Below are 16,308 nucleotides of genomic sequence, written 5' to 3' on the forward strand. Positions count from 1 at the left end.
AAAACTAAATTAATCCTTTAATGATCCTGGAAATAAATTACGTATTTACTACAACTAATAACATAACCTTTAAGGAGCAGACCCTGCAGTTTTATTGTACCTATATTTATGCTGCAAAAGTTCAAATCTCAGCCACTGTATTTGTATAATTTCTGGTCAAAAATGTCTAACTGCGGCTACTCTAGAGCAAATTCACCTGATAAGTGCAGATAAGCATAATACTTGGAGATTTACAAAGTAAAAAATATATTTTTTAAAAGGCCTGAAATACTTACAGTTAGTTAAAATGCATGACACTGCACAGTGGCAGTTACAGTGCAGGCAGAAAGTATTCAGACCCCTTCACTTTTTCAGTTTTGTTATAATGCAGCCTGATGCTACAGTTGTTTATAATGACAGGGGCAACACAATGTTTTAGAATGTCTTGAAAATTCATTGAAATTAAAACTGAAATGAAACACTGACATAAGTACTCAGACATTTTGCAACAACGCTTGAAATTTAGCTCAGCTTCCTCCCATTTCTACTGATTGTTGCCAGGATGTTTCTAGACCTTGATTAGAGTCCACCTGTGGTAAATTACATTGGTTGGACATGATTTGGAAAGGCAAACACCTCTCTATAGAAGACCTTATGGCTGACAATGCATATCAGAGCAAAAACCAAGCCATGAGGTCGAAGAAACTGCCTGCAGAGCTCAGAGACAGGATTGTCACAAGGTACAGATCCAAGGAAGGCTACAAAACAAATTCTGGTGCACTGAAGGTTCCCAAGACCACAGTGGCCTCCATAATTCTCAAATAGAAGAAGTTTAGCTCAACCAAGACTCTTCCAAGAACCAGCTGACCGACCAAACTGAGCAATCCTGAGAGAAGGGCCTTGGTAAGAGAGGTTAACAAGAACCTGATGGTCACTCTGACTGAGCTCCAGAGATCCTGTGTGGAGCAGGGACTAATTTCCAGCATGACAAACATTAATGCAGCCGTCACACCTCAATTCTAAATGTTATGTCTTGAGGAAACCAGGCATCACTCATCACCTGCCCAATATAATCCAAACAGTGAAGCATGGTGGTGGCAGCATCATGCTGTGGGTGTGTTTTTTAAGCAGCAGGGACTGGGAGACAGGTCAGGGTTGAGGGAAAGCTGAATGGAGCAAAATACAGAGATATCCTTAGTGAAAACTTGTACTACAGTGCTCAGGACCTCAGACTGGGCCGAAAATTCACCTTCCAGAATGACAATAACCATAAGCACACAGCCAAGACAACACAGGAATATCTCAGGGACAACTCTGTAAATGTCCTGGAGTGGACATGCCAGAGCTTTGACTTGAACCCTATCAAACATCTCTGGAGAAAGCTGAAAATGGCTGTCTATCAACAGTCCTCATCCAAGAAAAAAGGCAGGTAGCCCAGAATCCCGGTCTGCAAAGGTTGTTCCAGCATTTTCAAAAAGACTTGCGACTGTAATTGCTGCCAAAGGTCCTTGAACTAAGTACTGAGCAAAAGAGTCAGAATACTTATGCCAATGTAATATTCTGTTTTTATTTTCTTATAAATACATTTTCAAATAATTTTTAAATCATGTTTGTTGCTTTGTCATTATAAGGTACTGAGTGTAGATTAATGAGAGAACAAATGAATGAAATTATTGTAGCATCAGGCTGCAACATAACAAAATTGATAAATGCACTGAATGCACTGTATTTGCATCACTATGAGCGATACAATGATTCATGTTTATCTATTTTAAAGCTACAATTAAAAATGAAAAAAGTATCCGTGCCTTTCCCTGAAGCCCCAAGTAATCTTTGTGCCTTTTTTTCTAGATATTTATCTTGATTTCTTTTCCCCCGTAAAATATTTTCAGAACTTCAGGGCACTAAATATTACGAAAATAGATCAAGAAAAGTACACATTTGTTGATCTGGTCACAGTGACATGTTGCTGATAATGAGGGGCTGGAAGAAGACATATTTTGCTTTTCTAGGTCACAAGCCAAAAAGGTTGTGAATCATCAGCATAAAGGGAAAACACATTTTGTACTCTATGCATGACTACTCTCCAGGAAAAAAAAAAACACCAGGTAAGCTTCCCGAGAATGAAAATGCTGTTTTTTTAAGATACATGAAATAATGCAGATTACTCTCTGTGATCAAAGATAAGAAACAACTGCTGTAAATATAAACATCTAAACACACAAAAGATTCTGTCTGCTCCCTCAAGAAAACAAAAAAAAAGAAAGTGAAAAAGCACAGTGGAGCTAAACAGTGATCTAAATGAGAAAGCAGGTATAAGAACTGTGATTAACCTGTGTTGTGGTGCTGGCTGGGTTTGTTGGGGTGCATGGAGCCATGACAAACAGGAGGCTGCACTGCCCCCTGTGGCTGGATTACACCGGTGCGGGCAAAAAACTGGTTGATGGACGAGCAGAGGTCTGCGATCTGAGTGGGTTCCAGGGACCAATTGTTCAACTCGGCTTGTCTCATACTGTCTCTTAATCCTGAGAAACATAAAACATGCATTTATTAACAGGACACTGGAGTTATTAGTAAAGCTAGTGACAGTATCACTGTGTGTTAAAATGCCTTTAGTGACAATGAAATGTGTGAAACTGCAGCAGGCGACTGTCCAGAGGAAATTAATTTAGTTTATGAGAAACTAATTTACAAACATGAAGCAAAAACTAGTTGCAATACATTTTCATTATGTCAGTAACCTTCAGTGGGTGATATTTAAAAAACATCCTACCTTGCAATCCTAGACTGTAATTGGATAAACTGACCTGCTGAGCTTGTTGTTTTGGTAATTAAACTAGAAGGCAATGTTATTTAATTGAAGAGCTCAGTTTAATTAAAGTCATAATCAAATCCACAGTGTCAACACTCTAGCACTCAATCAAAAGCTGGGGCTGTACTATACTATCTGCTCCTGGCTTTGTGTGTCAGTTTCCTCTGTTATCTAGACAAATCTTAACCTTAGACAAATGAATTAAATACATCCATAAAAATTAATAATTCTAGATTTAGTGTGGTCTATTTGTTGGATCCAAACTGCACCTTGAAAAGGAGAAAGGTCAACATCAGCCCAGTTATAGCTGCTAGCAATACGACAGCTTTCTTTCAGTGCATCCAGATTTGGGTACCAGTCAGACAGTAAACCTGCAACACACATAGATGAGAGACTTTCTGTTACATTACAGAGCAGCACACTTTAAAGATACAGGTCAGTTTAATTCCAACGCAAAGTTCACTCCTGGGACAAATACAGATTTGTTCCTAATTGCATCATTCGTGGACAACTGCACAATAACTGCTTCTGTAATTGTAATTTACTGTGGGCTAGATAATGAAGCCAGATGAGCACTTTCATTGAAGTCACAATTTTATAGCTGTGCAGGCAAATAAATGAGAAGGGTACACCAAATAAAACTGTTAATCAGGCTTTTTAATAGTTCAGTGCTGCGCTACGGCCACTAGGAGGAGCCAGTTGACTCTGTAAGAGCAGCTGAAGCTGCTGGATGAAGCATTGCTTTGTTCTCACCTCAGCACAGATAATAAATCAGATGATGATTTACTGACTGTATTTAAAATATTTTTTCTGAGATTTATGAGAGAAAAATGAGGATTGGGTATTATGGAGTGGTGTGCATGCTGTCTTCGCGCTTCTCGTTGTGTGTCTGTGTGATGAACAGAAAACAACAACACGCTGCTTCAGAGGCAGACAATGACACACAGAGGGTCTTACCTGTGTTGCAGGCCATCTGTTGCTGGGTAGGATGGGGCTGGTGGGAGAGGCTCTGATGCTGCTGTCCGTGTTGCTGTGGGTGCTGGCTGTGCTGCGCGTGTTGGGAAGGATGCGGCGTGTGCTGCTGCGGGTGCTGGCCGTGGGACGGGTGCTGCGATGGGTGCTGCCCGTGCTGGGAGTGTGCGGCGTGCTGGGGGTGCTGTGGGTGCTGACTGTGTTGGCTGTGCTGGGCATGTTGGCTGTGTTGGTTGTGTTGGTTGTGGGGGCCGCCGTGCTGCGGGAGGTGCTGTGCGTGGGGCGAGCCGTGGCCGGGGTGGGCCTGGGTAGGGTGGGACAGGGGCACCTGGCCGCTGTTGGCGGAGTGGCTGTTGGGGTGGTTGTTGGGTTGGTTGTTTGACAAGCTGTTCTGAGTGCTGATGGCGCCACTTGGAGAGTGCTGATAGGAGCAGGAGGTGTGTGTCTGCTGGGAGGAATCTGACGGGATGCCCATCAACCCTGAGAGAAAAAAATGCAACAACACAAAGGAAATCATGATTTTACAGGTACTCTAATGTGTTTACGTACTTAAAGAAATATGTGCTAAACAGAGTTCTTAAGTTTGGTATTGATGCAGCAGCTCCCTTTTAATTACGTATCATTATATCTTCTAAACTAAAACAAGGCTCAAGACAAACCCATTATGGTCACTGATTTAACACCTTGGTAAATCCATCTTGAAGAAAATGAAATGTTTGTGGAGTTTTAAGCAGGACCAACAGACCAACATTAGCTAATCTCTTCTTCTTTGTTCATTCTCATTCCTTAGACTTTAAAGTGTGTTTTAGGAACTAAAGTTTTTTTTTTTTTTACTCATCCTTAAATTTCACAGTGTGTTGAAAAGACTGAAGTTTGAAGTCTGAACAATATTGGTATAAATACTGATATCAACTAAAATGAATGTGTAAATATCAGCATTTTGGATATTTGCAAAAAAAATATCAATACTGTTCATCCCTACTAGTCTAAACCCCACTATGATTAATAAATAATTATTTTTGTATTGACCAATTAGTTTTCTTTTTTTAAAATCAGACATTTTAATGATCATTGTTCTCCAAGAGCCCTGGATGACATCTTGAATCATCTTGTTTTGTCTTTCAGTCAATCGCAAAATTGCATTTCTATTAACTTACTGTTATATGATAGAAAGTATTATATTCAAGGTGAAAATAAAGCACCAACGGAAATAATTTAGGAAAAAAACCCAAAACAAAACAAAAAACACCTTCAAACAGCTTTTTGTTATTCTTGACTCTAAAATCTTAATCCAGCTTTTCAGATGAAAATTTTCCATTTTTTTCCTTTAAAAGAATTAGCTAAGATTGTAAATTAATAATATTTGGGTTAAGTCTTGTTGTTGTCATAAAAAAGCAGCTCAGAGAGGTCACCACGGGTTCTTGGAATCAGTGATAATTAACCAGTTAATCAATGATAAAAAGGCCTCTGATTCAATGCCCTTGCCATCTGAGAGAAAAGTCAATCAGGCAAAAGTGTCATACACGTGGTTTCAGACACTAGTGTAAAAAAGTGAAATGAACTACAGAGCAAACAGACATGAAGAGGCAGGATCTCCACATTAAAATGCTATGATACTGTATCTTAACATCATTCAATAATAGGATCTGTGCCTCTTGTGTTGAGGTACTTTTCCTCTTGAGATGGACCAGCTGCCATTTTGTCGTACCAGGGAATGACTCAGCATTAGTTGCGTCTCTGAGGTTCAGGAGCTGGAGCTGCCGCCGCCTCTCCTCTCCTCACTGCTCTGGTTCGTCTTTGACAAATTCATTGTGTTGCTGCTCGGCTCTTTAACAGACACGACTGGGGCATGAACATCTGCACACCCAACTGCAATCATCTGAGTGGCAGGGAGTGGTCTTAAGAGGCCCTGTCCTTCACAGCTTTGGCACAGTAAACCTATTTCGCTGGAGTGCTTTTAGAGCTGACTCCAGCCCCGCACCTCCACAATCGGCACGTAACACTCACTGCAGGGGTGACAAAGGTGCATCTCTTATCGGTGCAGAAAGCCCATTGTCCAACCAGGGAAATACAGAAAGCAATTAACGCCGCACCAGAATAATAATGCGAGCTCATTACCTATTATCAAAGCCAGTGAATTAGCTCACTGTCTACAGCGGCAGAGTGTGAAATCCTCTAGCTCGATTATTTACGCTTTTTAATTGCTAGAGCTTGTCTGACTAAGAGATTTCACTTTTATGCCCATAAAAAAGGTAACAACTTTCAACTAATGAAACATAGATGATAGATTAAAGGAGAGAACGTCTTTGAAAACATTAGCATGAAATGCATTTGATTTGTGAAAGTAGGTTATACACAGAAAGCTCAGTCGAACCCGCTTGTCAAGTGCTCTTTGTTTATCAGTCAATCAGATTACAAGCAAAAAATGCATTTTGTTCTGCAGGGAATCACAGGCTTTTGGAAAGCTGAGCTCCATCCACCACAATGTATTATATCATACAAACTACACATCATTATGACAAATGAAGCTCAAATCCAACAGATTTACTAAGGACTTTTCTCTGTCTCTAAACTCTTTCAGCTCCTCTGATGAAACACAATCTACACCAGGAAACATTACAGACATTACAAAGCTCACAGAGATGCTGTATTCTTTAAACAGAAATTTAAAGTCAAAGTAGTTGATAAGTCTAAAGGTAAGAAAATACTAAGAAAAATGTATTTTCTAATTGAGCCAACGGTGCTTGCCTCCAGTCCTCTTTGTAAGTTAGATCCCACATGTCTAATCAGAATGTGCTCCAGTTTAACCTGACACAGTCTATGTAAACCTATCTTTATTTTCAAGATTAAAATACTACCATGCTGTGCCTAAAAGATAGAACTGCTCTACTGAGCTGGTTTACATCCAGGCAGTAGAGCAGCGAGAGCAGCTAGTGGCAGGTGGCTGCATTACTGCTTAGACACAACCAGCACTGTGGCCCAACATATAAAAATATCAATAATTAATTCAACTCACTAGTGAGAGTGATAACATTTGATCGTTAGGCCGACTTATCATGCACATTCCTTATACACTCCCTAATGAAATATTTAAGACATGAACTCTCAGGCTCTAATCTACATTTTCTCTGGAAAAACACCAGAAGTTAAGATTGCTCGTTGACTTCTCTGTTAACCTAATTAGCACCTAAAGACTCAATGGCCTGCCTTATAGAGGACAAACCCATATCAGGAAAAATGTTAAACTCATTCTTGTTAGATGATCAATAAAGCTAAGGCGCTCTATCAGATTTCCACTTGATGATCTTGAAAGGTCTCTCACCTTGCTGGCTGAAGGACTGCTCAAAAACAGACTTGTAAAGGCTGCGGAAGGAGGCACTGAGATCTTCGAATTCAGAGAACAGGGGCTGCTTATCCCTGTCGGGCATGTTGTACTGGGACTGGGGGGGCTGCTGGAGGCTCATAGACTGGGACACGGGCTCTGGGTGACTGGTCACCTGTGGAGAGGACGATATAAGGAAAGAAAGTTAAAGATTTACAAGAGTAAAATAAGGCAGTTTTGATGTTTGATCTGTGAAGGATTTCATCGACAACAGGGCAGCACCACACTGCAAAACTGTACAAGTATATTTGTGTAATATATAGTGAAAAATATCTATTACACTTACAAGCCACATTCAACCCACAAGTCTAGTAGCCATTTTCTTTTTAGATATTACGCACAATTGTTCGTATTTCGTAAAAGTGGCCACCAATGCAGCAGGCAAAATGCGCTCTCGAAATTAGATCTTTATCTTATATCAAGAAACTGAAAACCTTGCTTGTTGCATTGGCAGCTAATTTTTACAAATTCCAAGCAATTTATGCCTTTTGTTTTGTATTATCATGAAATAAGATGTTATGTGGACTGGTCTGGTGAAGACACAGCAAAAACTAGAGTGTTGAAGTCTCAGTCTCAGCAGTTTAATTTTAACACAAGTCCAAGGGAAATGGCTTTCATTGCTGGAGTTACAGTGTTTGACAGTATTAATCATCAGTGTTAGTCTAACTTCATAGAAAGTCAACTGACCTAAACTCTGCCCGCTACCATTTCAGGGCAGAGTTATCCCATCATGTCTTTTAGATGTGTTTAGGCACTGTCTGTTGTGCAGTGATCACTGTATTGTTGTTTATATGTTAGAAACTTTTGGCCCATGAGTGAAGTTATCCACTGAGTTAGTCACTTCCTACCTATAGTTTGAAGTAAAGGGTGGTCTACGGGTTGTTAGACAAGTGACTAAAACATTGTAAGGAGAATTTACCAGTCAACCACTGTTTTGGTTTTATGGATGAATTTCACATAATGAGAAAGAAAAACACAATATTATCCCTACATCACTATCCACAGACTTTAGCTTAAAAAGTGCATTATCTGTTTGACAGATACGAACATTTCTAACAGTATTTACAACCAATGTATCAGCTGTGATTATCAGCCTATTCTGGCTGTATAGATGAGGACAAAATTATTAGCCCCCTGTGAAAATTTCAGTTTTTGCCCCGTTATTTCCAAAGTGTTGCAAAAATCCAATATTGTACATCCCTTACAAGGAAAGCTGTTAAAAGTGGACCTCTTAGTAAATGCTGCAAGTGATCCCAGAATGCTTTGGGAGGAACTTGCAGTGTTACACGGAAGGCCCCCTTTTAACAAATTTCTTCTTCCGTAAGAAGTCATCTACAAAATGAAAAATTTGGTTAACTGTTTAACTGTTCTAAGAATTTTTGACAGTTTGATACTAGGGCTGTCAAACTATTCAAATTTCAGTCGTAATGATCTCAGTTGTGATGTAGTCAATATCATCTTTTTGTTAAATTTTAAAATATAGCTATTTTGCATTTAACACCGATTGTGTTTCTTTTGGATTTCTTTACTGTCGTCAACTAAGGGTAGTTTACTTCCTGCTTGGGCACAAACCTGCTTTTATTTTGAAAGACAAGAAATAACTCTGGGTAGATTAAAGATTATAGCATGAACTTTAGCACAGAAAAAGGAACTTATTTTGGACTGAAAAGGAAAAATTGAATGGTAAAAAGTAAAACGCACGATAGCACAAGACTCTTGACTTGTCCACATGTGAAATGAGACATTAATGAGCTGTGGTGTACTTAATTTACATCACTTTGGCTACAGGGAGATGCCGCAGTGGCCTAACCAACATGTGCTTTAAAGCACATTAAGAGATCTTAATAAGGATTAATGCATTAATTCTGACAGCCATGTTTGATACATTTCAATGCAATGACTTCTAAATCAATTCATTCTCTGTTATTTTTAAGAACAAGAGAATTGCAAAGTGACAAAGATTTCAAAAGGATAACCTTGTTTATAAAACAAGTGCTTGGTAGAGGAATGGATCCAAAAGAACTGAGCAAGACTGACAAACTTGCACAAAAACTTTGCCAATGTTTTAGTGCATTTCAGGTAGCTGTAAGAAGCTTTCTTGCAATTTTTGATTATTAAAACAAGTTCACACGACTAGGCATAAAGGACTTGTACTCTTATGTTTGTGGTATCAAAACAGGTACTGATATTGTTTAATTTTTATTTGTTTCATATTGAAGTTTGGAATTCTGGTATCATGACAGTCTTTTCATTTTAGTTTTGGGCTACCGACGCTCAGAGGAGCAGCCATCAAACATACAGATCAATAAAACACATTCATTTTCAAAGATAGGCTCATGGCAATGGAGCAGCAATAACAGAATACAGCAAATCTCTAGGATATGTAAAATGCTTTATTTCAATATATCCAGCAAGCACCAGATTGAGGAAGGTTTGATTCTTTGAGGAGCCACTAAAAAAGCTTGTTTCTATCTAAAGAGGTGTCACTCAAACATGTAAAGAGCAATTAGACAGACCTCAGTAATCTGGGTCAGCGCTCACCGCCTAGGCTAACATAGCATTAAGAGACCAAGTGGAATGGACACAAACCCAATACTCCTGTGGCCAGGCAAAATGTATTTAAAACAAAATCAATACCAATAGCTTGTACAAATAAGCAGCCGTTTAATCCATGTATTTGTGTGGGCAGTCGATGTTATGGCCTGCCCCTGGGTGTGAGACGGAGAGCCGTGTTCCCTCCAGCTAAGAGTTTGTCTACGAGATTCATCACAGCGAGGGCAGCGATGCAAAACCCATCACTATTTCTCAAAGCAGGACCCGACCCGTGTCCACTGTGGGCTAGCATTACAAGAGAGGTCACGTCCAATTTTTTTGATCTTAACATCTTCCTCTTCCAAGATGTGGGCAGGCAGCTGAAGAGCAGAGCTCACAGTCTGGCTTGGGTAAGAGTGAAGAGGTGATAATAAAGCCTGAGTGTTTACTGTGAGCTGCTGCTTCGGCTCAGAGAGAGTGAGGGAGGGAGAAAGCACATCCATCAGGCAGAGCCGATCGATGCCCAGAGCCTGGAGCAGGGAGCACTCGAGGATGCGGGAGGACCACACCAAAGAGGGGGCATCTCTGGTGGGAGGACATCAGAAGAAGCACTTTTCTTTGTCTGGCTTCCAGGAGCGTGCACATTTTTCTCTGTTTCCCTTAACCCCCTTCCTGATGTTGTACTCCAGCGCATGTCCACCCTGAACTGCGGTCTATTGCTGGCTACGGCTGGCTCCTCTGAAGAAAACCCTCCTGGGGCTTTCTGATCAGATGAAATATGGTACACAGTACACTTTCTAAGTCTGGCTGTGTTTCTTTTCCATTCATTTAGTCACTGTGGCTTCCCTATAGTTTGAAAAATGTGGATGGAATTAAGATTTATCATCTGGCTTTAGCAGCTCTTGCTAAAAAAGATCAACGGCACCACATTTATATAAATACCCTGTTAAAATTATTCAACTAAGAGGCTTTAAAAAGCTGAAATCTGACAACCAGAATTCCTAGCATCCTCTCAATTAACCCTTGGACTTGATTTGTTCTGACTGGGTTCACATTAAATTGAAATAGGTCTGTCACTAAGTCAAACCGAACTCAACACGGACAGACATGGGGGAATGTGTTTCTTTCATACCACCATCTTTTTATAAAACCTTTAGGAAAAAAATGCTATTTTTTGGATCAGAGAATCTTAACCTTAAGCCAGGTCTCCTCTAAGACTTTTTTAACCTACCGAGATGTTTTCCTAACCTGAGCCCCAGTTTGACTTTAACCACATAAGACAGGAAAACAGAGGTAACCTTGTGCGTTTCTGTCACACAACACAGCTAGCTTGTTAAATACAGATTTGTCACACACCTTTAACATCTCTCGCAAAGCCAAATGGATGTGGCTGGTAAGCTGCCATATTTTGAGCTTTGGTGAAAAAACTCATTGCGCATTCTGATATTTTAGGACTGGAAAAGTTTTTTGTGTCAGTTTTTATAAATGCATTTTTTTTTGCCTTCATCTTGACAAAAAAGCTGTAGAGTACTGCTGTCAAAAATTACAATTTATTTCAATGTATCAATTAGAAAGATTTAGAAGTGTATTCTACTTTATTGCACTTGGACATCTTCACACAACCGTCCATAGTAGCTCTGTAAATTTGATGAGAACAAATACAAAAAAAAAAAAAAAAAAAAAACCCTTTGCTCTAAGTTTTGTCAGGAATTTGCCCTCAGCCTCTCTTCCTCCTATGCCTGTCTGTGTCTACTGAGATATGCACATATGCAGTACACCTGCAGTTAGTAGAGATGTACGGTATCATTCATTTCTAGGCCCCGATTGCCTGACCTGATTCAATTCTGATTCACAAGGTCCTGATTCAATTTGATTCACGATTCAGTTCGAGCCACTCTGATTCAATATCGATTAATGTAGGGATGTTTTAGTAACAAAACCTATTTTGCTTCAACATTAAATGGATTCTCAGAGAACTGGAAATTGGAAAAAAGTATAAACAACGTTTCAACCAGGTTCCAAATGTCATGGTTTGCATTCAAAACTGACCCAAAGCCAGTAATATTTACATACTGTTTTACATCCGTGTGGTACAAATTGCTTATGGCCTTTCTTTGGTTCAGCTTGCCTCAGTCTTTGCATTTTTTTTAATTCAAAATGCCTCCTGATATCCCCATTTAGGTTTGGTTGTGCCCTCAGTGGAGCAGAGCTGCCAGGCTCCACCATGTCTGTGTAGTGGCAGAGATAAGTCACTTGTTGCAAGTCCAAGTTACTCTTGTGAGTAAATTAAATAGATAAATATTTGTTACCTAGTTTGAGTAAGTTGATCATGTCTAACTTGACTTGATCTAACAGCGGGAAAATAGGGGCTTCTACAAATGGTGAAGGAGAACTGAGTGACAAAGTTCTGAGATTGTGGAGGCTCCAGTGACTTTCAAATCTGACGTGTGGAAGCATTTGGTTTCCTGATGTCAAGAAGTGAGTAAAAGAAAAGGTGACAAACAATTACATATGCAGGCACTGCAGTGACAGACTTGATGGGGAATATGGCTAGAATTAGGAGCCACTTGGCAAGTCATCGTGAAAATATCCTGAAAAATGCAAGGAGCAGAATCCGGCCAGGCCAAAAGACTACTAAGGAAGCACTCGCAGTCCCCCTTCCCCACAACAGTGCAAGGGCTCAACGGATCACAAGTTGTATCAATGAATACATCAACAAAGACCTGCTGCTAATTTCAGTGGTGTATGACCAAGGTTTAAGAAGGTTAGTAAACATGCTGGAGCTAAAGGATAAGAAAACATTTTTAAGCCGTATGCACATCTACTGCATTTTTTTGCCCACATTGTTTTATTTAAAGTGCAGTTGTTGTTCAGTAAATGCAAGTGTGACTTTCCAAGTCTTCTTTTGACTTAAGACTTAAACTAAGGTAAGTAGAGAAATTTGTGTGATGGGCAGCACTTGTCTGAAGAAAACAATCTAGTTCACAACCCACCTGGGTACACTAACTTCCTACTGAGTATTTTCTGTTGAAAACATGTTTAAAAACATTTATTACAGCCACAGAGAGACAGTAAAAACTGGTTAAAAGTCAAGATTTTTCAAAGAAAATGAAAATGGTTAAAATAAGACATTCACTGGTTGTTTAGACCTGTTTTTCACCAAATTTCAACACTAAAAATCCCAGTAAGAGCTCCTTGGGTTTCTCCTTTTATTTGCTGAAAATGAGTTATCTATGTTCAGATAGGTTCTCTCTGTAAGGCAATTTAATTCAACAGGAATACATGGAGACCCCAACGATATCCCCTATCACTTTAAGTTAGCTCTCTGTGAGCTTCTTCTTACCGCTGTATAGCTGTGCACGCTGCCCACACTGTTGAGATTGACGGAGGCCAGACTCTGATCAGACAGGCTGTTGTTAAGGCTGCTTCTTGGACTATCACTCCCCTCCTGGTCTGTGTTGTATAACGCCACCTGAAACAAAGACATGTACGTTAGTTTGTGGTCGGTCTACAATGCACATCCACACTGATGCCACCTCCATTCCTGGTTAGAGTAAAGCATCATTCCACTGAGATCATTGGTATGAAAAATAATGTTGATCTATAGTTAAAATGTAATTTAGTTTAGAAATGTAAAGCTTGAGCATGTGTGTATACTGCATGTAATAACATGTCATAACAGCAGAGTGGTCTCTTTCCACTGTATTTAGAGTGTGGGAGATGCAGGGTGCTACTCCTCGTCCACCACAGTCTCCGAGGAGTTTCAGCTGAACGTGTAAAGGGGTATGGAGACAGCTGAGACATTCCCATCACTAAAGGTCACACTACTGGCGATGTCAGCCACATCTGCTCACCAAGCGCAAACCCGTTTGGGACAGCTAACAAAGGATTTCAGTGCATCCCAGACACTGACCTTTCAATATAGCGGCGAAACTAGCAGAGGCACTTCAGGACGACAATCTTAATTATCGTCTCACAAGGTTAAGTCCTCCCACCCTCCTTGAATAAAGTGCGGCGTCAGACAATTAATGCAATGGTAAGAAGAGCGATGCAGATAATGAAATTAATGATACCCACAGAGAATAGACCATGTGTTGGGTTTTATACTGTGAGAGAGGAATGGCAGAAATGCACTGATGGTGTCGGAGTAGAAGAGGCATTCTGAGACTGGTGTGTGCGCTTGTGTGTGTGTGTGTGTGTCCGTCCATGACTGAGTGCAGCATGGTGGCTTCTGCTCATCACTGTGAGTGGAACAGAGCAGGCTCTGTGCTCAGCACAATGAGACAGCAGTGGCAGCAGCCTTCAGGCGGGCAGATTGGTCGGGCCCTGCCCAGCACCCTGCCTCTCAGAGCAGCGGCAGACTGAAGCCTCTTGTCTCAGCTGAAGCGCTGCAAGCTTCCACAGAGGCCGTGAGGAGGCAAGGAAACCAAGGCAGCCGCTCACTGCCTGCTCTGCCCCGGCTGATTGGCCGGCTGACTAACATGCTGGTACGAATCCAGGAAGCACACATGCAGAGAGAGAGCGTCCGATCATATTAAGCTTTTAATATGGAGCTTGGCTCTTGAGCTGCTGGAATGAGATAGAAATACAAAAACAGTGCTCTCATGCTGAATCTAGGCAACAACACATTGAACAAGCAAGAGAGCTGAGGAAGAGGAAGAGTAGAATAAGGGGGTTGGTTAGAGAAGCTCATTAGGCAACTCCTGCCTTCCTCCACTCAGTCAGTGCGGGCCTGGCTCCAGTGTTCATTAGCGTGAAGGGGAACTCATTGAGCAGCTAAGACTGAAGGCTTAAGCACGCTAACAGAATCAGCGCTACAATGCTAATCAAAAACAGTGCACCACAGAAATATAAATGTTATGTGTAATGAAGTCATAAAACAGGCTGTTAGCCTTAAGTTTCTTACCACAATCTATTTTTACTCTGCTCACCCGTAAAGTGTGATGATTTGAAAACCTCGCCACTCTGTGGTTTGCGCCGACCCCAGAGTATCCTAGGTGAAGACGCCCACTCAAGCATGCGCTGTCATGGACTAAAACCCAGTCACATCTAACCCATTTATTTAGAAATACACACACACACCCTATGAATGTGCACAAAGCAAGGATAACACACATCCAGAAAGCCACAGACAGAGGTAGGCATGCTCACACAAGCAGCAGCAGCTTCACAATAAATACTGTGTACAGTGTTTGCTAGCAGGCAGAGTTCTATTATTAGCAGTGAATTAAGTAAAAAGCCAGAGGTGTCTTTTACACGGAGGCCTAATCTGGAGCATGAGACATGGATTATGAAATCAAAGCAAGATTGGCCCAGGTGTCTCTAACAATGCCAGCTAGTGTTTGGTACAATCCCTGCATGAGGACTAGACATAGAGAGCGCGAGGCTGAGGAAGAGAGGAAACAGAAGGAAGAGGAGGGGAAATAAAGGCCCGACTATTTATCAGCAAACGCACTTCCAACAATTCCCTCTCTCCCATCATCATCGCTAGAGCTTCGTCATATTCATGGCGTCTGAAAACTAGACCTTGGGTGCGGATGTGGGGGGTTAAGTTTGTGAGGAAGACAGAAGAAGAAAAGGGGGAAGGACAATCTTGTGAGGAATGTCTGACAGGAGAAAGAGAAGAGATTCTTGCTGGTTCAGTAGTCGTCTTGCCAGCGTCTCCCATTGGTGTATGAGAGAAGGCGGGAATGAGGGGAGAGAGACTGGAAAAGAAAAGGGAGAGAGAGAATAAAAAAAAACAGAGAGAGGGAATTCCTGTGGCTTGGCACACTGCGCCGAAAGAGGCGTGGCCTGTAGTGTGTTTACAGTGTAAGACAGTGAGAAACAAGCTCTCTCAGAGGAGTTAGGGCCTCAGATCTGTTGCTATTAAACTCTGTCTTTTGTAACACTTTTTGTCACAATCAGGTGAACAAAAAGAAAAAATTTCTTTCCATCTTGTCTTGACATCACACAGTAGGCACGTTTGTGTGCCGGTTTAATGTTTTCTGCTTGTTGCTAGTCTGACTTATCTGACTGGAGGTATTTGATGGCGAGAGTCCAAACTCTAAACTGTCAGCTCTTTACATTAGGGCCTCATTATGCTGTCACTGCTGAAGGAGACTGGTGCTGCGGCAAGTGCTTGTTTGTAGCAATCAGAGAGGAAAAAGGGTCATCTTTCTCCACACTTAGTCCCATGAATCTGTCGGCTGCAGCGACATGAAAAACTGTGTGTTCTTCATGGAAGCAGCCCCAAGCTACCCGCCACTGACACGCTCGTCAAAACAAGCCGAAACACTCTGTAACATACTCTACATGCATGTACACACAAGTTACAACACACAGCGACGTATGCACAGACTTTGGAGCTCTCGTCGCACACGCGCTAACTCCTCTTCACTGTGAACACCCCTGTTCACATTAAACCCTTTTTTTGTAACGCTTGCAGCAAATGAATAAGCCACTCTTGTAGGCTTTTTAAAAGTACACCTGAGAGCTGCCCCCACTGGGCTCAGAGGATGAGAGCTTAAGGTTAAAAAGCCTATTTAAATTTCAGAGTGAGCAGCACACACTCACAGCTAACAGCTAGCAATCCCTGTAGCTTTGCTCTGTGATGTACAAGTGTTTCCAGGCTTTAACACATATTCAAAAT

General features: G+C 41.1%; 1 protein-coding gene across 1 annotated transcript in view; it reads right to left on the reverse strand.

Moving 5' to 3' along the window:
• The window catches only part of foxj3 (forkhead box J3), a 124,271-nt gene that overhangs the window by 12,714 nt on the left and 95,249 nt on the right, over positions 1–16,308 (reverse strand). The window contains exons 6-10 of the mRNA XM_041779309.1: positions 13,021–13,149; positions 7,086–7,260; positions 3,749–4,243; positions 3,061–3,162; positions 2,313–2,504 (exon numbers count right to left, since the gene is read on the reverse strand). Coding sequence (XP_041635243.1) covers positions 2,313–2,504; positions 3,061–3,162; positions 3,749–4,243; positions 7,086–7,260; positions 13,021–13,149 — 1,093 coding nt within the window. The remainder of the gene's footprint in view (positions 1–2,312; positions 2,505–3,060; positions 3,163–3,748; positions 4,244–7,085; positions 7,261–13,020; positions 13,150–16,308) is intronic.

Source organism: Cheilinus undulatus, linkage group 3 (assembly GCF_018320785.1).
Source record: "Cheilinus undulatus linkage group 3, ASM1832078v1, whole genome shotgun sequence".
Taxonomy (NCBI): Eukaryota; Metazoa; Chordata; class Actinopteri; order Labriformes; family Labridae; genus Cheilinus; species Cheilinus undulatus.